Below are 4284 nucleotides of genomic sequence, written 5' to 3'. Positions count from 1 at the left end.
TAGAACAAATGTGTTTTTAGTTTTTATGTTATATATAATTTAATCAGGTTTTATAATATAAAGAATGAGGTTGTAAATATTATGGATCTGCAAGTGTAGATATAGAACTCTGATATATTTTGTTGAGGTTATTTTATTATTTCAGCTGCGTGAATGGTATTAGAGACGCGTGTCAGTCTCATAACACCTTAAACCTCACATGGCGGGTCCGGGCCGTTACAGTTGGTATTAGAGCATAACGGTCTTGCGGACTTTAGGAGGATTTATACCAGAATATAGGTTTGAGTTGAATAAGGGTAGCAATGGGTAGATTAGAGTGTTGACAGGAGTTGAGTTTGTTTCGTAGCTTGGAGGTAGAAATCTCTTAACGGACTTCTATGATTTTCTGAATCAGTCGACAGTTTCAGAAAACCATGGTAAATCCATCGACGGTGATGTTTCCGAGTTGTGAGATTGAAATTTGGAATTTGAATTTGAAAGTTAAGATGATTGTGAATAAATAAATGTTGGATATTTAATTGAGGATTTGGATATTAATTTGGTTTCATGTTTTGTGATTATGTAAAATATATAAAGATGTGGAGATTATAAATTGCCTCTATTGTATATTTATATTTAGGAATGGATCCAAGAGGCAAAGGCATGGATGAAAGAGGAAGTGAAATGGGAGCTTCCAGTGGGGACGAGATTGACACCTCTCGACTATTACGAGGAATAGCTCGTCAGGTTAGGGAAAAAATGAGACGGGATTTCAGGGGAACAAGTTTTCCACCGGTGCACTAGGGTTGCACCATTGACCAATTTACTCATCTGAAACCCTCGTCTTTTGAGGGCGGCATTGACCCGATTAAGGCTAAGATGTGGACACAAGAGATGAAAAGATACTAGCGGTATTGAACTGCATCGAGGAGCAGAAGGTTCTTTTTGCCACTTTCAAACTGGCCGGTGAAGTTGAACGGTGGTGGCATGCAATGAAGCTGTTGGAGGAACAGCAAGCGGTACCTATAGCAATGACCTGGGGTCGCTTCAAGCAGGTCTTATACAACCAAAATTTTCCCGCCACCACAAAAAATGCAAAGACGGAAGAATTTTTCAGTTTGACTCAGGGGCGTCTCACTGTTCAGCAGTATGCTGCTAAATTTCTAGAGCTATCTTATTTTGCACCTTTCGTGGTTCTAGATAAATATCAGAAGGCGAGGTGGTTTGAGAAAGGCCCGAATCAGAGGATTCACGAGCATATGGCATGTCTATAGATTCAGGACTTCACGGAGTTGGTGGAGAAGGCTACTATTGCAGAACTAAGTCTGCAAAGAGGTACGGAGGCATCAGAAAGAAGGAAAAGGGTTGCGTATCCTCAGTCCCAAACGAATGTTAGAGAAGGGTCGTGGAGGGGAGACAGCGATGCAACAGGCCAGGAGTCAGAAAGAAATGATCGGGGACGACAAGGGGATTCATCACGCCTGCACTGTCATAGGTGTAATCAGCGGCACTGGGGAGAATGCCGAAGTAGGAGTGTCATATGCTATAGATGCAGCAAACAGGGTCACATAGCTCAGGAATGTCGAGAACCACCGAATAATGCACCAGCTCTGAACTAGAACCAGAGAAACAACTCGGTGCCTCATGGCGGCGGTGCCTCGACACGTGTCTACATGTTGGGTACACCCGAGGAGGGCAAAGCTAAAGGCCTAGGTAATATGTTTATGTTAGTATGTGTGTTAATGTTGTTTGAATTTACATGATTTGATGCTGCATACGTTTGAATTGTTTGAAATTTATGAATTTGTGTAGTTAACTTTATGGTGTGTAAATGGTAATTAAAGAATTTCAAGGACAAAATTCTTTTAAGGAGGGGAGAATGTAACGACTCGGAAAAAAAATTTGACTATTAAAAATAATAAGAAGGATAATAAGGGAAAATGGAAAATAGAAGAAAAGGGAAAAGAACTAGTAAAATGAAATAAACAGGCGCTTGTTGATAAGTTGGACTTTCTCATCGACGAGCAACCTACAGAGCCTTGTCGTCGAGTATGCTTGTCTCGTCGACGAGGGTTTACCGAGAGAGGATTTTGAATACCTAAATTTCGTCGACGAGCTCCTGGTCTTGTCCACAAGTGGTGTTCTCGGGCTCGTTGACGAGTCTAGATGTCTCGTCGATGAGGCCACGTGGCAAGTTGTTTATAAATAGGGAGAAATTAGATTTTCAGCAGGAATTTTATTTCTCCTTCACTTTCTCTCTCTAAACCATGACTCCTCTGCCTTCTCTCTTTGATTCTGAGTCGAATTTAGTTCGATTCAACAATCGGAAGCTACCATGAGACTCCTGGGAAGATTCTATATAATATAGGCGGAGCAGATTTTCGATTTGAGAAGTTTGGGAAACATCCCAAAACCAAGGTAAGTGTATTATTTTGGAACTTTCTTAACAAATATTGTTATTTGGAGTTTAGGAAGTATTATATGGGTATTTTTCTAAGATTTGAGAAAGTTAAGATTTTTGGAATGTAGGGTCTTGTTTTGTTTGGATTTGAGTAAGAATCCCGAGGAGCAAGTTAGGGGAAATAATTTATAATAGTTTTTAAAATAATTTTAAAAGACTAATTTCGGGTATAATTTCTACATATTCAGGTATAATTTTCTAAAACATGCTGGTATTGAAAATACTGATTATATATATATATATATATATATATATATATAGATTATATTGGGAAAAATCATGTGGTTGAAACCATTCTTTTTAATTAAATGATTGTGAGCATTGTGGAATGATGAATAATTGAGATTGCGAGCAATGTTTGGTTGTGATTTCTGTTTGGTTAAATATACTGGTTGATTGCGGATACTGATGTTGTGTATACTGTGGTAGAACTATGGATGTGTTGAATGATTGGTCTGCTGTTGACTTGTGTTGTGGTTCATGTAAATTGTGATATAGAGTTGGCAATGGTATGAGGAGGTCGTTATATCATACCTGGTATAACTGTCATATAACATTGACAGTGGTATGAGGAGATTGTTATATGAGCATTTATATTGAGAGGTAAACATTGACAGTGATATGAGGAGGTTGTTTACCTATTTACCATGAACGAAGTGTTTGTTTTGTAACATGTGTGGTTTGATTAGACTTGTATGGACCAGTCCTGTGTGGACATATATATTGTGTGATTGATTTGTCCTGCGTGGATTGTGTAATTTGTGTGATTGGTTAGTCATGTGTGGACGTGTACGATGTGTGTGTTAGAATCTTGTGTGGACGATTATATATTGTGTGAATGTAGACCCTGCATGGGTATGATTGAAGATTGTATGTTTATCCTGTGTGGATTGATTGTGACATGCATATATATATGTGGGGTTCTGTGAAACAAATATTGTTGGCTACGTGTGACTTTAAATAATTAAGTATTTTGGATAAAGTAGATCACTCCACCCGAGGGTTTGTTGAGGAAGGCGAGTACTCTGGTAATTATTTACAGATATCAGAGTAGAGGGAAACCACTTGTATGAGCGGGTGACCTTCCCTATTCTCGGAGACTTTACCTGGATACATAACCCGATGGCTTACTGAGAAAAGTGAGTGTCGTGGTGTTAGCACTAGAGTAGAGGGAATCTACTTGTATGAGCGGGTAGACTTCCCTATTCTTAGGAATTATCAGTAAAATGTTTATGTATGTGGGCATGTGATTGGGTGACAGAGATGTTGATCATGGTATGATTATGAGCGTGATCTTTTGGCTACTAGTGGATTATGAACGCGATTGTATGAATATTTTAATTATATATTAAACACTTCAATCACACACTATTATAAATTATTTCTTCCTTACTGAGAGGTGTCTCACCCTGTCGATGATTTAATCTTTTCAGGTTATCCTGGTGATTGAGTTTAGATAACTCCAGGGCGGGTAGTTTTTTGAGTGGTACCAGAACTAATATGTTTTTGGTTTTTTTTATGCTATATATAATTTAATCATGTTTTGTAATATGAAGATTGAGGTTGTAAATATTATGGATTTGCATGTGTAGATATAGAACTCTGGTATATTTTGTCGAGGTTATTTTATTATTTCTGCTGCGTGAATGGTATCAGAGACGCATGTCGGTCTCATAACACTCCGGGTCCTACGTGGCGAGTCTGGGGCGTTACAATATCGATTTCTAATATTATGTCCAGATTTGCTTGAATCTATATTAAGCATTATGCTTTATGTAATTTTGTATTATAATCTTATAAATGTACAAAATTTAAAATTTAATATTTGTGATTTTAAATTTTTT

The 4284-nt window shown here is 37.8% G+C and overlaps 1 protein-coding gene across 1 annotated transcript; it reads left to right on the top strand.

Moving 5' to 3' along the window:
- The first annotated feature begins 621 nt into the window (after window positions 1–621).
- LOC131166570 (uncharacterized) lies at window positions 622–1598 on the top strand. The gene is made up of 3 exons (XM_058125160.1): window positions 622–726; window positions 915–1172; window positions 1260–1598. Exons 1-3 carry the CDS (start codon window positions 622–624, stop codon window positions 1596–1598), a joined length of 702 nt encoding a protein of 233 aa, XP_057981143.1.
- Window positions 1599–4284: the final 2686 nt, after the last annotated feature.

The sequence above is a fragment of the Malania oleifera genome, chromosome 10 (assembly GCF_029873635.1).
Source record: "Malania oleifera isolate guangnan ecotype guangnan chromosome 10, ASM2987363v1, whole genome shotgun sequence".
NCBI lineage: Eukaryota > Viridiplantae > Streptophyta > Magnoliopsida > Santalales > Ximeniaceae > Malania > Malania oleifera.
This window is presented reverse-complemented; position numbering and strand designations above follow the sequence as displayed.

Excerpts from the sequence above, each read along its gene's own strand:
- LOC131166570 (XM_058125160.1), top strand. The coding sequence starts at position 622 with ATGGATCCAAGAGGCAAAGGCATGGATGAAAGAGGAAGTGAAATGGGA. Across the intron at positions 727-914 it reads TACGAGGAATAGCTCGTCAG|AAGGTTCTTTTTGCCACTTT; the intron begins GTTAGGGAAAAA and ends ATCGAGGAGCAG. Across the intron at positions 1,173-1,259 it reads CTTATTTTGCACCTTTCGTG|GACTTCACGGAGTTGGTGGA; the intron begins GTTCTAGATAAA and ends CTATAGATTCAG.